We start from the raw sequence: 20,241 nt of genomic DNA, 5'->3' as shown, positions 1-20,241 counted from the left end.
TTCGTTGGAATCTTTAAAGAAAAATGTATTTGGGCCTAAAAGATAAAAGATTTTATTTTTCATAGTATTTCATTTCAATAATCTGTTGTATCAAATCTCTCTTCAATCAGTGTAAATCTACCTGCTAATCTACCATCTAAATAGGTGGTAAAAGAAGAGACTAATCTTTCTCAACCCATCTTAAACTATATTTCTGGAGGAAAACAATTGTGTTGGAAAATATAACAAATATAGTTTTTATACCTGTTGTCCCACACCCTTATAGACAGGATGTAGAATTGTTTGATACATGTTCAGTTAACTTGTAGTTGAATGTGACAGATGTCCAAATGATCAACATAGCCCAATTGTATTTTTTGCATAGGCTACACTAGTTAGGTGAATCTCATTCAATGAGGTGCTTACATTATGTACATCATGTGTGTGCTGTATTGTTAAGTGCAGCCAACTTTCTCTTCCTACATAATGATCTTCATACAAAAACAATAACCAGAAATTCTAGGTTTATCAGCAAAAATCCACATGTAACAAACTCAATTGTCCTGGTTTCTTAGTTCTGTCAAATATATTATATATACACACACTTGGTGTGGCGCCAACTTATGTTTAATTTAGCGATGGTTATTGTGTGTTCAATGTCACAGAAAAAGAATCAAACGACCATTACCCAAAAAGAAGTTTATTACATTTTTGTTGTTTACCGCTTAACATTTTCTGCATGACTGAAATACATTTTACTTTGCAACAGGATAAGAGTAAATTATTTTCAATCCCAACTACCACACAGGAAAAAAAAATGACTGGAAGGTATGTGGTTACATACTGCTTTGGGGGCAGATCTTCGTTAAATCAATGCTTTCAATCATCGTACAGCTATTTAAAAGTGAATCCATTACTGTGTCGATCATCAGCATGGAATCATGGAAATTTTAAATTCCAAAACAGAAGTAGAATATAATACAAAATCAACTTGTTTATGAGAGTCGTCACAAACAAAATCTCTTGGGTACAAGATTAGTCATCTTCAGCCCCCATGTCCACGTCCTCTTGTAGCTTCTGCACCATCTTGGCTTCCATTTGTTTGGCCTTTCCTGTAAAAACAAAACACAATTTTAACAATGCTGAAATCACAGACTGATCTTATGTACATTCATAAGTATTCAGTATAGTATACTTTCTTGTGTATAACTTGGCTATTTGGTGACTCTAAAAGTTCTTACCTGCATGTGGTGCTTTGATAAGGTGAATATTTTTCTTCACTTCGCTGATGTCCTCTTCCCTCTCCAGCTGTTTGCCCTTCTTTAATCTATTAAGTGGAGACAAACACAGCAGTGGTGAGGCAAACATGGTTTTCCAAATCCCGTCAATAAAAACTGTTTAACATAAGACGGTCACTCTAAGATGCAAAAAGATTAACTCAAAATATGAATGACTTGCTCACCTGTTCATGATAAATCTTGCCTGTCGTTTCCGTTTGATTTCCTCCACCCTCTTCATGGCTTCCACTGTAGAAATTAAAATAGACACAAAACTCTTTAGTTCAAAAATCAAATGACAAAACTAATTTACAGCAAGTACACGTGAGAAAAACATTTCTACATTACCTGTTTTGTCCCACAGACCCCTGTTGTATTTAACAGGTATATTTCTTCGTTTCTCGAACTCCAGGACGTTATCCTGAAAGACAGGATGTTAAATAACATATATTTTTTGTTATTTATAATAGATAAATAACAAAACTAATTTATGACACAGAGATAGTTCTCAATAGATAAACTCACCACAGTCAACTCCTTTCCTGTTGCCTTTCTGAATGCTTTGGTCCATCTGGTTTTTCTTGGGTTACGCTTCTTCTTGAAGTTCTTGTGGCATTTTGATTTGCAGAATCTGAATGACTTCATACATTTAAAAAGAGAGAAAGTTATATTAAGTTTAACTCAAGAAGAAGATTTAACATTATATTAGCCAAACTTCACACACGATCTAAACTACCTCAAACATGCCTTGAATATGTCGCCCATAAAGGTAGTTTAGATCGTGTGTGAAGTTTGGCTAATATAATGTTAAATCTTCTTCTTGAGTTAAACTTAATATAACTTTCTCTCTTTTTAAATGTATGAAGTCATTCAGATTCTGCAAATCAAAATGCCACAAGAACTTCAAGAAGAAGATTTAACATTATATTAGCCAAACTTCACACACGATCTAAACTACCTTTATGGGCGACATATTCAAGGCATGTTTGAGGTAGTTTAGAAAACAGTGTTGTCATTACATAGTCTGACAGCAAGTTTATTTTTCATCTATAAAATCTCTCACTTAGTATACGTCTGTCACAAAAATGCTTATAAATAAACTCATGTAAAAGACGATTTAGTGTGGAAAAGGGCCTGAAAAAAAGGTGTTCCCAACACCATATGCACTTTACATAATAATTATGAATGTAACAGATGTTTACAATTATTCACTATTAAAACTGTAATAAACAGTAACATAATATAGTTTATAAACTAATGGGTTTTAGAAAATGTACACATTTTAACTGTACTATGAAAAGAAGATGAACCCTTGTGAAGCTAATGTTCGATCTTTGTTGTGACTGTTAAAACCACAGAAAACACAAGTAGTCATGTGTAATACTGAGGGCGTACCACACATTTAGAGCTTAAACATTAATGCAAAGTTAAAAAATATCGCTGACACAATCTCAACAACCAGTTTAAGCTTCACAGATGACTGTGTGGATGTTTATAATTCTGCCCACAGTGTAACGTCGCCTCCAGAGGGCGCAGTTACTCCACAGGCCAAACTCGAGGCCCTGCTAACGTCCAGCTATTCAACAACTTGATTTATTTGATCAAAAGCAGAATTGATCTAACATTTCAGAAAGTATGCCTCAACTCCACGATGTAAATAACTCAACACGGAGGTAGACGATCACCACGTTGAGTTGTTTACCGTGTAAACTAAAAACCCCATGTTGGTCCCACGTGAGCGAGAACAGCACGTTACGTTAGCATGCTAACGTTAGCCAGATAGCTACATGGTGAACGCTGACAGTCAAACACGAGCTTCTGTTACAGCTACAGGATTATTCAGGGTGAAATACGGGATCATACCTTGCAGTCGTTCCTTACGAACATAACCCCATGCCCGGGGTACACTGGCCCCGAGCAGAAGTAACACTTTTCGATGCGCATTGTCGCCGCAGAGCTGCTGCGTGCGACAGACGATGAAAACAAGAACGCCCCGTGTCTTCTTCTTCGTCTTCTTCGATCCTGGCTGCTGGAGCGCGTGGTAGGAATGTGCTGCCCCCTGCTGGACTTTCTGTCAAACCAAGTTTATACTTTCAATTTGTGAAAGGATTCAACTTGCTGATAAAAGTACACATTGCATTGACGATTGGTTCTGTCTGTACATACAATATTTAAGTTATTGTGGATTTTTTACTTAGTTAATATTCTTTACTGTTTTATTACTTATTTACTTATCTATAATACTTGTTTTGATCTTGGTATTTGTACTGTGTCTCTTGTTTGCACTACACTGTATGCTAATAAAGGATTATTTTATCGTATCTTATCTTATCTTAGTAAGTAGGAAGATAATTTATGTTCTTACTTCTTAGATATGCTTGGACTCTCTCTCGAACTGCTGCAACACAGAATAGTATAACCTCCTCATGTCCATTATCTCCATACTTTGAATAAGAATACAATTTTGTTAAATAAATAGCCAGTGTGAACAAATATTGTTTGATGTTCTTTTTTATTGGAGTTCACCTTTTATAAAAAAATGTTCTCTTTCTACAATTTATATTTCATAATAGCATCTTTCCACATGTCATTGCCACTTTACCTTTCAGCCAATCATATGGAGATGGGTAGTGAAAAATGAGTTGATTTCTTAATATTGACAAATGTTTGGAAGTATTTCATAATTTCTTATATTTACAAAATTAATAATAAAAATTAACACTTTATTTTTCCCACCTAATTGAATCATGAATCCCTACAGTGTGTCTTACAGCTGTTTCTTCCACAGCTGTTTTTCTCATACAGCTGGTGAGCGTGGTGTTCACACAAGATGAAATCTTGACTCAATGTTGAGCATCTGGCACCGTTTCATTGTTTGTCACCTATTCTCAAGGCTGTATACACTGTTATTCAAAATATTCCTTGTCATCTTAACCTTTCAATAAATATTAAAAGGCTCATAAATCAAACACAAACACAAACCCAAAGAGACAAAGTGCAACACAAATTGGTATTTTTCCAAGAACAATTTTATTATCTAGTATCTGCGATCATCTTGAGAGTATCAAAAAAGTCTGTTGCAACATTTCAACACTTAAAATAATTTGTTTTGTTGCTCACTTTGGATTAAAAGATGAATTTTAGTATTTAAAAACACAACTTAAATATTAACATTTAAGTCTACATTCTAAATCTACATTTGGCACCTGAGTTAAGTCAGCAAAATTATCTGTGGCTTTCAAATGAACCTCTTATAATAATGCATAACACAGACAAACTTTGAACTTGAAACCAGCCGTATTCATTTAGAAAAAAATGTCACATTTAAATTGGGAAATGTTTTTGTTTACGACATCATGCTAAAAAGACAATCTAAATGAAAATGTCCAATAATATCATTCAGGTAAAATCCCATGGTGATAAAATACAGCAGAACAGTTTAAAAAAACTACGTAAAAATGCCTCTCTAGCAATCAAAGCCATTGGAAATTATATCACATTTAAATGCAAATAATGTAAATGAAAACCAAAGAAAATCACTAAATAACAGAGACTTCAAATTTCTTTGGTTAGGATTATTTGTATTATAAAGATATAAAAAATTGATTATGTTGCTCTTCACACAGAGGGTTTCCATTTTGATAGTCTGAATCCTTCATTGTCACACCTGGACAGGAAATATCATGGAGAGAGAGAGAGAATTCATCCCCATACAGCTATATTTGTGATCGGTAACAGATGATTCTCCAAACAAAGAATAAATATCATCATCTATCACTGGCAAGACAAACTGGATCTTTGGTCTTGTGTCAAATATTTCCACCTCATAGCACGGAGGATCAACTGAATGAAAAGCCATACCCATCTGAGGAAGGAGACAACTCTTTGGATAATAGCATCGGCATCACCGCTGCATTTAGCAATGGTCTGGAAGGCAAATGGAGCACAAGCCGGGGAGACTTGTGCTAAAGCTTTCACCAGAATAAAGCATCAAGAAAATGTACATTGAGTAAAGCATTCAAACCACCATTATAAGGGAAATTTACATCATTGGCAAGAACAATATTTTGGCAAACGCACCCTTAATGTATATTCTCTATATTTTTGGTTGCCTTAGAATATCTATTGTATTATCAAAAACTCTTTGGGTACAATTCTTCCCATCTTTGGATCTCATCTTCTATAGTATGCAAAGGCCTTTCGATAGTAAGGCCATGTTAAAGCTTAGAGTTCAGTGCACTGGAAATGCCAAACGATATTGTATGATAAAGCTCAATTAGCTTGACAATATCTAATGCACTTGTTATTTTCACAACATACACCATTCAAAGACAAACAATGTGAAACAAAAGCTCTTAAAACCGTGAAAATAAAAGTTCCGAAAATTCAAAAAGTGAGGACCTCTATATAATAACGTCCCAACAGAGGTTTTCAGACATGGCAAATAAAATGTTTTCACCTTGTCCCCTGAGTCTGAGAAATACTGCACAACATGTGGTGAAAAGGAGGTAGTAATGTATACACAAGAACAGAACACGGGAGGTAGATAATCGTTCTAAAGGGCCCAAATTCACCCTCTGCTCCAGTGGAAAGTAATTTTAAATATAATGAAAATGTATCACAGTACATTTCTGACATTCTTTTTAACATTCATCATGGGTGAGCTTTGGTTTAGGACAGACAACGCCAAAAAGACAAACAGGTAGAAAGTAAAGTAAAATGGAAATTAAATGTTATAACAAACATTCAAACAATCCTGAGGTAGATCCGAAGCAAAAGCACATTTCGTCCATCGCAGCAGCTGGCTTCCTGATCCCATGTGCCTCTGGAAATAACCGAGGGGCTCATCTCAGGAAGCAAACGAGGTGGAAGTGGCGTAGCTTCGGCTGCTGGAGAGAAGATCTAGGCTGGGTGATGTCAGGAGCCGACTCCTTGTGACGTGTGCAGGGCAGGATGAGAGCACTCTGAGATGCAGCAGAAGCGGGTAGCATCAGGGGCGGAGTGATGGAGGGGATGTCTCAACATCTCCTCATTTTCCACGTCAAAAGACTGTTTCAGCTCAGCGGCAGTGGGGCCATCGTCCGACCCAAAAGACTCAGGTCGGGAGCTTTGGTTGGTCGAAGGGTTGCTCATCTCTTCGTTGCTTTCTTCGTTGGAGTAGTGTCCAGAGTCTCCCGTCTCTTGGCTGCCCTCACTGGTGTGAGAGCTCTCCGAGTGATACGGTCCATAGATGATCTCCCTGGACGAAGGTGGCAAGGGCACCGAACCTAACTGCTCCTCATACCTCAAAACTGTTTTGCCAGCCTCATACAAGCTGGCTCTCCTCTCAGCCTAATGGGATAGAGACAACCAAATTGAATTTAAGATTAAAAATAAATAAAAAATTTGACTGACTGAGAATAATGTTGCATCACTTACATCACTTTCAGCTGGATTCCTGATCTCCCTCTTGAGGAGCAGCCACCTCTTGCTTTGATTCTTGCTGCTGATAGGACCGGCACTATTTAAGACCATATTAGCTTCACTCTGTGACAAATGAGAAAACATATGAGAAACGCAGATTATTTTCATGGTCATGTGCTCTTCTGAACTTTGAACATGTAACTGTGAAATTAATTCAATTAAGAATCATCATCACAAGATCATTCACTCTCTCTCTCTCTCTCTCTCTCTCTCTCTCTCTCTCTCTCTTTGTTTGGCTCACCTTGGTATCTAGAAAGTGGTGACTTATCATGGGTATAAGGGCCTCAACGTTCTCTCTGTGGTGTTCATTGGGCAGAGACAAACCAGCATGTGGACCTTCAGCAGCTCCCACAGCAATGACTTTGTGACTGGAGGATTTCCTATGAGTCATTCAAAGATAATAATGTAAACAAAGAAAAGATTGTTTATGTTTTCTAAAGTAATTGTCAACAGCTTTTCATTATTGCAAAATGATGATGATCAGTACCTTGGTCTGCCCTTACTGATGAGGATTAAGGCACACATAACAATACAGGCCAAGGCGATGCTCACACCAACAATGATCCCTGTCATAGACCTCTGGTCTATGTGGTAGAGACCATCAGATAAGACTGGAAGATAACAAAAGCAGTGTTTCAGATTACAAAAGATTACACGTGACCTCAAACTATTTAGAGAAAATTGATAAACAGGAGATTTGTTTTCGGTTATAAATTAATAAGGTTGTCAAGTGTTGCTGACTTACGCCTCCTAGTGGTTTGTTTCCTACCAGAGAGGAACTTTCATTCACTCCCCATAGACCAGTTTTACTACGACTATGAATCCATACTGAAGTCAAAGCACATCACCTCACAGTAAAAATGCACTTTGTCAGCACAAGATACATAGATTTAATGAAGCAACTTAATAAAATGAAGCCTAATTTGAGGCACTAAGTGGTATCAAAACCCTAATATTACATTATACCCTGAGAGAAATTAAAATCATTACATTTCAAGCTAAGAATACTAACATCAGAGTATAGCTTTGCTTTCATATAATTATAAACGTCCTGCCACATAACTAGCAGCTTGATACAACAAATGAATGAACTCATCAAGATAAGACACCTCTTATCATGTATGCTTCAGTGTTTAATGATGCTTACCTGTTGTATCGGGGAAGCTGTCAGAGTGCCTGGGGTTCTTGCTGCGGTGGGTGTTTCCCCGCTTCAGTGCCAGCTCCACAATGTTAGAGAAAGGCCCGTCACCGACCCGGTTGGAGGCAGAGATTTTCACCAGGTAAACGTTCCCGGCTTCCAGCTTCTCCAGCAGGGCCATTGTGTGGCTCCCTGTAAACAAAAGCAGCAAGGATTAGAAATACAGAAAACTGATACTGGTGCAATTCATGTTGCATGAATATCTGTTTACAGAATATATCTGAAGCTGGGGAGTGCAGATGATACAAAACCCACTATAACTTGGGGTGACAGAAGGTTCCTTGTGATACACAATCTACAGGGTGAGATATGTTGAAATGTTTCCTCAAAATAAAATGTTCCTATATGTTTAAAATTGCCCTACAGCACTCCAACACTCATACTATGTTGGATAAAAGTGCCTTAGATATATTCAGCGGTTAGTTAATTATGCTTAAGGGAATTTCTTCATTTCTTTTATGACATTACCTCATTGTTTTCACTATCGAACTATGTAATGTTCTGCTATTGTATATCTTTATAAAATTGCAATGTGATTTCTGTAGGTGCTTTCTGCATCAATGAATTTACAGAAAACACGATCCAGTCCACTACTCACCCTCCCTCTGCAATATTTGCCAGCGTCCCGCCATCCAGGCTTTCTGGGAAGCGTACAGGATGGTATAGCGCGTAACCACCACATTGGGCTCTATGGGCTCCCTCCAGGACACCAGAGCAGTGTCATCCTCGATCAGACTTACTCGCACTCCTGCTGGTGGGTGGCTAGGTGCTGCACACAGAGAAATCACATTCACAATAAACAACACTTGCTAAGACATTTTGTGAGAAATACGCAATTATCTGAATTGAGTCCGGATGGCAGAGGGGTGGGATACACAAACAGCAACATAGTCATGACAAAATGATGTTACAGTAATTGATATTATTACCTGCTGGCAGAGTCCGATGGTAAACAACAGAACTCCAGGGACTCGACATCTGGTCCACATGAAGACGCACAACAAACTCATAGCGAGTGTTTGAATCCAAATTCTGAACCATCACACTCTGTCTGGTACTGTGGGCAGACAACATTCATACATTATGGGCATTTGGCAGACAATAATCCAGAGATACTGACTGTTATAAAATGTGAGAATGTAAGGTAAGCTTAAATACTTATATCATTTCAAACAGCAAATGATTTAAATTACAAGGGCACAAACATAATTCATAAACATGCGCTATAACATAACGTTAACACTTGTGCAAACAAAAGATCTTTTGGAGGTTTTATTCATTATGTCAGATGTAAATTACAGATTTTTTGGGGGGTTCTCAGCTTACGTTTGAAGGTAGCGTATAGCAGAGGCGTTGTGGGTGCCCACAGGTGTACAACGGACTGTATAGCTGACAGCCTTTCCAGGAGGGAAAGTAGGACGGCTCCAGCTTAAAGAAACTGCAGATGAATTGTTGGCCAAGACAGTCATATGACCTGGAGGCGGAGGGGCTGCTGCCAGTTGGTCTCTAGCCGCTGATCAATGCAAGCAAAATGCATATTTTTGTCACATTCCTCAATTTGAGAAAAGGTTTGAATTCCATTTTAAGTTGTAAGACTTCTAAAAAAAGCAACAGAGAAATATACTTACACACACATCCCGGGGTACTAATTGTTTGGTCTGTCTGATAGCCATCTCCAGCTTGACTGACAGCCAGAATCTTGACATGATACTTTCTCCTTGGGTCTGAAACAAAAATAATCAATTTTCAACCATTTCTGCCCATGTTGCTTCAACTGCAAATGAAGGTTGGTCAAATTGACGTTACAATAATCGCATAGAGCAGCTTTTTTCAAATGAATAGTCCAATTGGGGCCAAACAAGAATTCCAAACTCTAAAATATATCCATTAAAATACCAGAGTTGATGGTTAACAAATAGAGCAGCATCTTTTAAAAAAAAAAAAAAAGGGCAGACACTTTGACAATTAGCTGCAGGAGGGGATGTTTGTAGGTCATAAATGGCCACTCCTTATGCATGGACAATGCATGGTCTCCTGAGTCACCCCAACCTCTCATTTATCATGTGTTGTCATGTGTAAGGAGCATGAGACAAATCAACCAGCCCCAAGGCCCAGTAAATATGGTGACATGATCAATAAGCTCAATAAAAACTATCACAAAAAATATATTTTCTTTCCCTTTTGAAAGCCTATAAAGATTTTACAACTATAAAACCCTATCAGCAATAGGTTGTGTTTTCAAAAACAATACAAACAAATCACAAACATTGAGGACAACAACAGAGGTGAGATTAGGTAAAACTTGAAAAAAGTAATTATGGGAAATACAAGTCTGTATCAAGTACTGGCTGAAAGACATCAGCAAGATCGTTGGGGCCTGGGGTTGGGAAACTTTTGTTTGAAACGTGAGTGTTAAGATTTGTTTTATGCCTCTGGTGTGAAAGGTCAGCCTTTGGGTATTGACCAGTGAAGGTGGTGTGTCCAGGCCTGCTGTGGGGGGCTGGGCCAGTGGCAGCGTTCAGCTGCTGGGATCCTAGGCCCATGGGACTGGGGGGCTTTGACTGGGGTCACCAGGTCAGGCCAAGATAGAACAGAAGGAATCTGGGCACAGGACTGTGGAAGAGGAGCTGGGCCCCTTTTGTTCCCCCTTTCACGTCCTTCCTACTGGCCTTGTGTTATAGCCTTCAACTTGGAGCAACGCAGAAAGAAACATGGCTCCAAAACAGAACGTGTATTGAGATTAGTGATATGGAACCAATCACAGCTTGTGTGATTATCAATATAGAATCAAACTGAAGCGTTCTTCCAGATCGAGCAAGGTATTACGACAAAAACATTTTGATCAAAAACAGTTTCTAATAATCTACCCATTGTTAATTTAACTTTTTGGATCGGAACTGCTTAGGAAGTGCACTGTGCTTAAAGACTCACATCAGACAAAATTATATTGTTAACAGTTTTGATGGCCCTGGTTCATGCTGCACATAGATTGCTGAGGGCTATTGACATGGACAGCACAGATGACCAGTGGGGGCAGGGTCCTAAGGCAGGACTGCTGTCTCAGGGCTAGAGGTCAGTGGCTTGGTCCAGCTTTGGCCAGTCCCAGGGGTCTTTGTTTGTGTGCTTCAGTGTCCAGCTAAAAGGGGTAGTGGCCAGGGTCTTACAGGGCAGGTCTGGCCCTGGATGGAACACAATGGCCAGGGATAATTATGCAAGCCTCAGGATGGGAAACGGTGGCGGGAGGGACATCTGGATCCTGACCTATAACCCTGGGAGCCTGCTCCCACACAATACTGCAGCCAGACTGGAGGGGCTACTGGTTAGGCAAGAGGGGTCAGCCCATATTGATCAGGACAGAGGGCAAAATGCAAATATAGCTTCCAACTGTCCATTGAATTAAATTGGGACCGAATTGAGTGAGAACCCTTCGGTCACTCTTTGTTGTCTCTACACCAAATGTACAGGTCTAGATGGTAGAAACATAGTGAAATATACACGTTATATGTTTCTCATCCCCCTCCACTATCCCATCATCTGACAAATAGACGGCTATGACAAGTGCATCACTCACCAAGGCCACTGATGGTGTAGGTATAGGTTTGAGCCTGCAGCTGGATGATGGGCTGCTCCGGTTGGCCTTCCTCATGGTAACACAGCCGGTAACCCTGCACAACCACAGATTGTGGGGAGGTTTGCCAGCGGGCCACAATGGAGGTGCAGTTAAGCGGCTCAAGTTGAAGAGTAGGGGCTGAAGGCACTATGGGGCAGAGACATCGAAAATGTTATCAATACGCTCTCATTTTCAAAGAAAATTGCTGAACGCAAAGGAATACCAAACAAAAAACAACAGGACATTGGGTATTGAAAAAGGATGGATGGATGGAGGAACATCTCATTAACACAATGGTTTGGGTGTGAACTAGTTATTATCTAAGCTGCACATTACATTTTGGGTTTTTATTCACCAGCAATCATGTTTTAGATCTTGCTCTCAAATAAAAAGTATAATTCTGTCGGCTGTGCTGCTCTTCAACACCTAAATATATAACCAAACTTTTGAAAACAAGATGTCCAGCTTTGGTGAACAAACAGCCTCCCCCAACACACCAGGCCATGAAAAGAGGCTATTCTTTCCCCCACATAGATGCCTGAGGCCCTCTCTTTATGACCCGTGACTGAGGCCACTCTAACATCACTGACAGCGAAGGGCAAAGGTTCCTGGGTAACCAACACAAAGAGTGTGGGACAATGCTACAAGAGCAAACTCTAGTCATGAGCCAGCCACTCTGCATGAGCTCTAGTGATCCTCCTGGTATTCTAAGAGCAGCAAAACAGCGACTCAACAAAAGCAAAGCATAGCCAGTTACAATTTTGGCACCACGTGATTCCATTACTCTACAGCAACCTGTTGTTTGCCTCTCACCTCGCTGAATAAATTCAATTATGCATGAAAACTTAGTGACAAATGCAAAAAAAGAAGTGAACAAAATTGCTCTATACAACCAGACAACATTTATGTTTCATCCTTCTGCAGGTTTACCTTTGCTGCTGGAGGTCTTAGGTGTGCGGTGCGAGGTCCACGTAGAAGGCTCACACCAGCCCATGCGGGTGGCTGCAGCCATGCGCAGCAGGTAGATGGTGTCAGGCTGCAGGCCCTCCAGCAGATATTCGGTACTGTTCTGAGGTAACTCCACAGATGTGACAGCGCTGTCCGCAGCTGTACGATAGGAAAGTCTGTATGCAGACAACCGACCGCGGCTTACCTTGGCGGGCAGCGGCTGCCAAATCACCTGAATGTCCGTGGAGCTCTGGCTGATCAGACTTAGCTCTGGGGTACGCAAAGGCACTGTGGATGGACATGGATATAAAAATATACTTAGCTCTGATGTGGTGATGGATTTCTTTAGAATACAAACATGAATGGCAACAAACAAACTGTTATATATCTACAGTATATATTGACAAATTGTTGCTGTTAGTGAGTAGAAAATTGTTCTAACACTAGAATCACCCATCCCCCTTATTTCCACTCAAAATGTGCTCTGTATACACATCCCTAGCATGCATGTTAGCTTAACTACCAGAGTGATTTATTGCAAGGAATGTTGGGAGACTCAATGCTCTATGCTTACCATCCTCCAGGGTATGCTGACTGACTTGGTCTGACATACGACTGGCTCCCATTGGCATATAAGCCACGATGTAAAAGCTGTAGTTTCGAGCTGACTCAAGGTCATCGATGATATGACTGGTCGTGTCGTTGCCAATAACAACTTGGTATTCTTCGTTGTTTAGACCTGACATGGAACAGATCATGAAGTGGGTTAGGAAATGGGTTAAGATTATCCAAAGAAGAAGAGACTTCTATGAAAGGTTGTCCGACATGTACCATGTAAACAGTCAGTGTTTTGAAAGGCTTGATATCGGCAGTTCCTGATGTCACTCATCTTTTCTATAAACATTTGTAACACAAGTCACAGCCACATAACTTCCTCCAGGGGTCTTCAAGCAAACCTAATTAAACATCTAAAGATGTGTTTACTACAAAGGCAGATTTATCCTAATAGAGTTACTTAACTGTTACGTTAATGCTTTATGTTAAATGCTACTGGTTTGCAAGACTATGGGGCTTTTAAAAAGATACCCTGTCCCTTTAACTGGAAGCAGAATGAGCTGGGGAGTGGACAATGGGCTGGCTAAACCTGTTGTTATTTCAGTGAAGTTGCCATTCTGAGTCCTCCTTGACCTCTGCTCTGTGCATGCTCTGTGCAGCAACAACAGATGGCCTTCACCAAGGAAAGATTATCACATGTGAGCGTGAGATATCTTATTGTGGTTAGCTGTGATCTTGCATCTTTTCACACCTTCACAGCTCCCAGTTCACAACTGCTTAAATTAAACTTTTAACAGAATTAAGTGTTTCTTCCTTTTGGTCTCACCTTCAGCCTTCATGTAATGGATGGAGTAGGCAATGACTTTGTCTGCATTGTAGAGCGGTCTCTCCCAGGCCAGTAAGATAGCAGAGCTTGAGATGGTCTCAGCATGAGTATTTCTTGGTGCACTGGGCCTGTCCTCGGACATGACAACAATAAGGCGAGCCAAGGACAGCACAGAACCCTGTTCACTCTCTGCAATGCACTGATAGATGGCATCATCTTCAGGGATGATCTGGGTAATCACCAATTTACTGTGAAGCAATAAACAAAATATTAACAACCAGCACTAACCTCGAGAAATTCAATCGTAATTGATGATTTTCACGGTACTCCGGTTTGATTGCAATACCTGTTGTACATCTTAATCCTTCCATTTAAGTGAACGTCTTCTCCATTCTTTAGCCACCTGATGTGTGGCGGGGGCACTCCCTCTGCTTGGCACATAAACCGGGCAGTGCCTGCTCTTGGACGGGTCTGGCTCTCGGGCCTCTCGACAATGGATGGTGGCACTAAAGCAGAGGAGTAAGAGAAAAGTGATGAAAACAAAGGCTATCGCTTTCTATTTATTAGCCCACAAAACACAAATTTTGTGGCATCTTGCAAATAACACTTTCTTTCCAAGCAGGCATGGACTTATTCTTCAGGTATAAAATTAGTTCCATCTGCAAACGCTTTAGTTGTGTTAAGGCATTATGGAATGTGAGAAGCAATAAGAACCAGTGCTGCAAAACTACTTCAGAGTTTAGTGTACCTAGAACTGTGAGGTTGGCTGCAGCAATAGTGTAGTTGCGGGTTCCAGGGGTGGTTGCCCTGCAGAGGTAGACTCCACTGTGCTTGGAACTGACATCAGTAATAACAAGGTTTCCATTGCCCAGCACTTTGGCGTTGTACACATCAATGGGTTTACTGTCAGCACGGCTCCAGGAGATGATGGGCCAGGGATTGCCTGTGGCCACACATTCCAGCACCACAGTTTGGTGAAGAGAAACTGTGACATTCTGAGGTCCTGCAATGATTCTGGGCCTCTGACGTGGTTTAGGACCTGCACCTTCACAAGAAAAGGAAAATGTTAAAAAATCAATTGCCTATATAATATGATTGTTTAATGCTCATTTCTAAAATCCAGTTAATACATTCTCTGTACCTTGGTTGACAGTCAGTGTGGCCTCTCTACTCTTCAAACGGCTACCGATGTTAGTTGCCACACATCGATACTGTCCAGCATCTTCCAATTGTACATTGTGGATCTGAAGGACTCCGTTGGACAAAACTGTTATTCTGGGAACAAACAACAATAACGTTAGGCTCAAACTGGGGGGTATATGTAGACAGCAACAGAATTTGGGAGCTCCTTCTAGATTAGAAACACATGTTGTCCAGTGGAATATATGATGGTGTCTAAAATGACTCAAGGCGTGTCAACAGGTACCTGTCTGTTCGTAGTGGTAATGTGCTTTGGTTGAGCTCCCAGTTGATGGCGGCAGGAGGGCTAGAGGTGACAGCACAGGAGAATCGGGCCAATGAGCCCTCAGTCGCCACCATAGGCACAGGATGCAACACAAACTCTGAGATACCTGTGGAAAGAAAATGTATCAATCAAGGTCGAAATATCAGCAGTAGAATATTTCAACTAAAACTTAATTCATTAGCTTATTATGAAATCAACTAGCAGTTGTTTTAGTAGTTGGCTGCTGAATTAAATATTCTATGATTATTCACGGCAATTTCTTTTGCGGTTATATATATATATATATATATATATATATATAAATATAGCATTTTCTTTCAATATTTGGTAAAGCATTATACATTATGCATGCAAAGCCCTGACTTTGATGGATGTTAACTGATTGTATGAAAATAATTGATCTTTGGAAGACACCATGATCTTGGTTGTGGGCAGATGAGCTATCAGGTCCCAGACTGACCAGCTGGTCCAATCAATGGATCAATGGAAGAATGACACTGAATGATGCATTGTTATAGATAAAAACTAATCAATTGCCTATGCATAATAAGGATTGCCAGCAACCAATAGGAACATAAAACTATCAAAAACAATGTTGAAATGTTGAAGTTTTTTTTTCTTTCTTGCAGAAGTTAGGGATGTCATAATTACACACAGAAAAAAAGCCATTTAGTCAGATTCATGTTGTACATATTTTACAGCTATCTGTGCATATGTGAATGTTGTGCTTATAACCTGCTATGTAGACATGGATTAAGTATACTTGCTTTAAAATGACGAAAACAACTGTGATGAAGTTGCTGAGTCACATTCTGTTCATGTGTATTTAAAAAGCTTTTCAATAATCACCACAAGTAACAACCACCAATCTGCATTTGTCTCCAGAATACTCTGTAAGATATGACCAATGACCTGTATTCATTAAGGTGGTAAATCCCTCCCTCCCCCCTCACTCACAGGAAGGAAGTCAATATCATGTTAAAGAAAATCAATACCCTGTTCTCCCACTGAAGCTCCACATTTAAATACTCAGCTTTGGGACATCCAAATTAAAGACCAATACTTTCATTCAAGACCTAATCTCATCAATATTACACAAATAAACTGAAGACCCTGCATATGTGAAGTGCATTAGGGAGTAGGCCTAAACCAGGGCAAAAGATCCTTTAGGGTTTGTTTGTGAATTATTCCTCTGGAATGGCAGGTTTGCTTTAGTGTGAACACATGACAACCAAATCCCAAATTAAGTTCAAATGGTCAGCATTTTGATGAAGTTTGGAATGATCCCTTTATTCTGTCTAAGACAACATAGCTGACTGGTGATCATGAAAAGCCCTCAACACCAGGTAGGAAGTTAAAAATAGTAAGTTGTTTACTCTTCACTGGGAGATAACTGTCTTCACTCGTGCTGGGATCAGTGATGTAGGTGGTGGGTGTGGCCTGCACAGACCGATCCGCTAATATGGTCACCCCTGTTGTAAAGAACAAATCAATATCTAGGTCAAACAGCACAAAGGTTACTCTGAAGAGGTCAAAGTTTGCTTCAACCCCCTGTCCATTCAATTTTAACCCAAACTGGGAGCCAGATCGAAGTCAGTTTACCATTAGTCTACAAAAGAGGATCTTGTAATCTGTATGTTTTGTGTATATTTGTGTATATGACATATCAAATGCTACAATAGTATAAAATGATAGTGGCAAAGCACATGTGTACTTATTTTGACGATATTGTAAGATATATATGACAGATAGCTGACACCTCTTTAAATCCAAGAGGTGCTGAAACTAGTGATGTAGTCCTAGAACAACAAGGAAAATACCACCTGAATGTAAACATGTTTTGAGAGGGTCATCTCTTTTTACTGGAATATCAGGCCTGTTCAACCACATGATAAACTGGGCTTTCTTTAACAAAAGGGCTCTGCTTGACAGGGCAACAGAGGGACTAATCCAGTGGAAGGGATTGTGGGCTGTGAGAAGGAACATCAGGGCAGCCCAGCCAGAGCAGGCCTGTGACATCACAAAGGCTTTCCCTGCTGACCCCTGACCCCCAGGACCTCTGGACAGAAGGGGAGCACAGAGGAGGCCCATCCTCCACTCCCTGCCTACAGCTGACCAAAAAAAACCTTTAACCCTTTCAGTGACAAAGGCTGGACGCCAGGCCAAACTTGACTTTTGAGGGTTTTTTCTGTGGTCATCCTTTTTTTTTGTTACCCTTTAAAAGATTGACAACAATCACAACAAAATTGTCAAAGCATACTTGGTGTGTCTATAAGCCTATGAAATTAATTTTCCTGTTTTCTATTATTATAAATCTCTTCCTGTGTGATAATTGTATCTAGGTCTTCATAGTTCTGTACTGTTGAGTATTGGGACATATTGCCCCAGACTTTCTAACCTCAGTGTCAGTGTCAAAATCAGTATATTTCAGAAGGTAATGCTAGTTTCCATGACACCAGTCAAGGGATGTCCCTTCTAAGACCTGTGAAAAGTGTCCATGGTAGACCAGGCCCATTGAATAGACACAGCTGTCCTGTCCACTGATATGTGGACAAACAAATGCCCTGAAAAGCCAGCCTTTTCTTCTGGTGCGGTCGGGGTTACTCCAAACAAAAGCTAAAAGGCAAGTGGCCGTTCAGAGATTCCTCTGTGTAGCAGACCATTCAGCAATTACACAGAGCCACAGTCTGCAGTGACAATGCAAACCCACTAACATAAGAAGAGAGAAGGCTAATTTTCTAACGTTTTGCCAATGTTTCCTGTACTTCCATAAGTGTGCAAGTGTTGTGTTTCCTCAAAACAGGGAACAGACAGTGTGCTCAGACTCAGGGCATGTTTATGGAGTATTTATGAGCTTTTAGATTGACTCACTATCTACCTTTAACTGTCTCTTAAAATGATCCTATAACTGGTCCGACAGCTTTAAACTCAAGCATGACTAAGTCTGAACAAGCTCCAATAACATTGAAACTCAGACTTTAGAGGTGTTTCCTCAGTAAAGAAAAAAAGAGAGGGGTGGGGTACATCTGCTCCACATCTCCAGGTTAATAACCCATGAACTTGCCATTCTGATGCCTGCATGTTGACACCACAAAGTGGAAATCACTAACAAGTTTAACCCATCCTTCCAACAGGATTAAGGTCCATGTTAGCTTCAGATAATCCCTTTCACTCTGAGCTCCATACTTACTTGCGATAGTCAGACGTGATCTTTGGCTTAGGATAGCTCCATATTTGTTCTGGGAGAGGCACTGGTAGAATCCTTCATCTGAATCCTCCTTGGTGTGCTTTATCTTTGGTATGTACAAGGAGCCGTTGGGCAGAAACTGTATGTGCTCACTTTCTGCCAACTTAACTCCATTCTTCAGCCACTTGATGGTGACTGGAGGCAGCCCATGAGCCTGACAGTCCAAGACAGCAGGGTCCTGTGGTAGTAAGGTAACATCACTGGGCTCTGTGATGAAGGACAACTCGCTGAAACACAAAACACCTGGAGGAAAAGGATGGGACCATTAGTAAAGAGTGCAAAATACAGATTACACATATCATGTAATATTACAAGAAAATGACATTGACGTTATAAAAAACGTTTTAAAAAAAGCACACAGAATGGAGTTGTCGATATTAATTTCTTAGTATGACAGACACTGTGTAAAGCAGCTGTATTAGGGTTGTTACCATTGATGTATAATGTGCTATCCTAATTTTAAAAAAAAACACCATTTATCTCTCAGAAACAGTGATGTAATAGTCTGGTATGATGTTTTAATATTTGCTTTGGTTAACTCTAATGACAGAGAAACACAGGACTATTAGAAAGAATACAGTTAAAGTTGAAGAACCTGTTCAGTAATCTCATTTTAGTCAATGTTCAGAAAACAATTAAAGAAATAGTTGCATATGTCTGCTAGGAACAATAACGTCAAACTAAACATACGCATTTAGTTAACAATACACATTAAGCCATCAACAGTCCGTGCGCGGACCTCTTATCGGGTCAGCACGTATATAGTAACAACGATAACATCAGTAACAAAAACAAAACAAAACAACACACTTACTTGATAAAGGCAGAAACAAAACAATAAACAGCCAGTGCTGGTGGACCTTCATCTTAAACTTCGCCATTCATCCGGATATCTGTGTCATTCTCTCCCACCGCGATCCGCCGCTGCCCTGCGTGTTGTCCGTATATCCCCAAAAGCACTTCTGCCAGCAACAGAGGACCGACGGCTCTACAGGGGTGCCGAGGGGCCCCCCACCCTCGCCCCTTTACGCATGCGCAGACAGTACGGACCAGAAGCAAGTGCGTCTCCAACAACTGAGGTCTGGGGACCCAAGGGGCCTCCAGGTGGAACTGTCACAAGACATTGCACTTACAGGATGATGTGATGATCAGAGATGGTGCGGTTCTTCCTTTGTAGAGCCTCACCTGGAAGTGACACCTGCAGCAAAGATGTCCAAGGAGGTCCTATGTTGGCTGATAATATGTATCTATATTGACATTTGGTTATTTGACAGACATTACTCTGCACTTTGGCAGATACGCATGAATGTATAGTTTGTCCCGTTGGTATTCTTGAGTTTTGCCTCTTCTATAATCTGTCCATATTTTTCACATGCTCATACTTTATTGATAATATTGTCATTATCTTTCTCCAGGTCGTTACATCGCTTCTGCTTTGTATATAAGACATTTATTGCATATCTGTCTGTTCTGAATCCTTCCTCTGCTGATGTTCTGTCCCTTACGTTTATACATTTCCCCCGTTATACAGGTTTTTAGTGGAGTTTTCCTTATTCAAGAGGAGGGTCTAAAGACTAGGAACGGTAGGCTTTAGAATTGACTGGACTTATCTTGAGTTGTTGCATTTACATGTCAAGCTCTAGTTAGGTCCATAGACTACATCACTATACAGT

General features: G+C 40.2%; 2 protein-coding genes across 2 annotated transcripts; both read right to left on the bottom strand.

Annotated features, from left to right (window-relative positions):
- Window positions 1-663: 663 nt before the first annotated feature.
- On the bottom strand, window positions 664-3,246 carry rsl24d1 (ribosomal L24 domain containing 1). Its single transcript, XM_031860158.1, has 6 exons — window positions 3,120-3,246; window positions 1,782-1,895; window positions 1,605-1,677; window positions 1,442-1,505; window positions 1,221-1,306; window positions 664-1,091 (listed from the first exon to the last, which is right to left on the bottom strand). The coding sequence occupies exons 1-6, from the start codon at window positions 3,198-3,200 to the stop codon at window positions 1,015-1,017; spliced, it is 495 nt and encodes a 164-aa protein (XP_031716018.1). The 5' UTR covers window positions 3,201-3,246; the 3' UTR covers window positions 664-1,014.
- Window positions 3,247-5,700: 2,454 nt separating this feature from the next.
- On the bottom strand, window positions 5,701-19,486 carry LOC116390472 (protogenin B-like). The gene is made up of 19 exons (XM_031860204.1): window positions 19,383-19,486; window positions 18,512-18,811; window positions 15,283-15,427; window positions 14,998-15,131; window positions 14,605-14,901; window positions 14,203-14,362; window positions 13,857-14,104; window positions 13,050-13,214; window positions 12,458-12,763; window positions 11,489-11,674; window positions 9,546-9,641; window positions 9,244-9,430; window positions 8,847-8,974; window positions 8,516-8,686; window positions 7,867-8,049; window positions 7,207-7,330; window positions 6,961-7,099; window positions 6,675-6,782; window positions 5,701-6,587 (listed from the first exon to the last, which is right to left on the bottom strand). The coding sequence occupies exons 1-19, from the start codon at window positions 19,447-19,449 to the stop codon at window positions 6,174-6,176; spliced, it is 3,558 nt and encodes a 1,185-aa protein (XP_031716064.1). The 5' UTR covers window positions 19,450-19,486; the 3' UTR covers window positions 5,701-6,173.
- Between the last annotated feature and the right edge of the window lie 755 nt (window positions 19,487-20,241).

This window comes from Anarrhichthys ocellatus, unplaced genomic scaffold (genome assembly GCF_004355925.1).
Source record: "Anarrhichthys ocellatus isolate YVR2014 unplaced genomic scaffold, GSC_Weel_1.0 scaffold2, whole genome shotgun sequence".
NCBI lineage: Eukaryota > Metazoa > Chordata > Actinopteri > Perciformes > Anarhichadidae > Anarrhichthys > Anarrhichthys ocellatus.
Note: the sequence above shows the minus strand (reverse complement) of the source record. Positions and strands in the feature narration are given on the sequence as shown.